A 234-nucleotide genomic window follows, 5' to 3' on the forward strand; every position below is an offset into this window, starting at 1 on the left:
CAGTGCAATCCAACGGCGCAAAAATCCTCCCCTCAGTTACACACCTATAGAAATAAACCGAAACAAGACGCAATACGAGAAAAATAGGCCGTGCCCGCGGCCGTTCCCTTCGCCTCGTACTCACCTTGGAGACATGGGCGGCTGGTGGAGGCTCAGGGGAGGCGGTCGCACCACGGAGGTCGCGGTGCCCCTGGGACGCGCCGTCTTCTGCGGGGACACGGGCGGCGAGCGGAA

The 234-nt window shown here is 62.0% G+C and overlaps 1 protein-coding gene across 1 annotated transcript in view; it reads right to left on the reverse strand.

Annotated features, from left to right (window-relative positions):
* The window catches only part of LOC119591947, a gene marked incomplete at its 5' end in the record, with an annotated part of 109644 nt that overhangs the window by 107216 nt on the left and 2194 nt on the right, over positions 1 to 234 (reverse strand). The window contains 1 exon segment of the mRNA XM_037940702.1: positions 125 to 234. Within this exon segment, the coding sequence (XP_037796630.1) occupies positions 125 to 234 (110 nt within the window).

The sequence above is a fragment of the Penaeus monodon genome, chromosome 29 (assembly GCF_015228065.2).
Source record: "Penaeus monodon isolate SGIC_2016 chromosome 29, NSTDA_Pmon_1, whole genome shotgun sequence".
Taxonomy (NCBI): Eukaryota; Metazoa; Arthropoda; class Malacostraca; order Decapoda; family Penaeidae; genus Penaeus; species Penaeus monodon.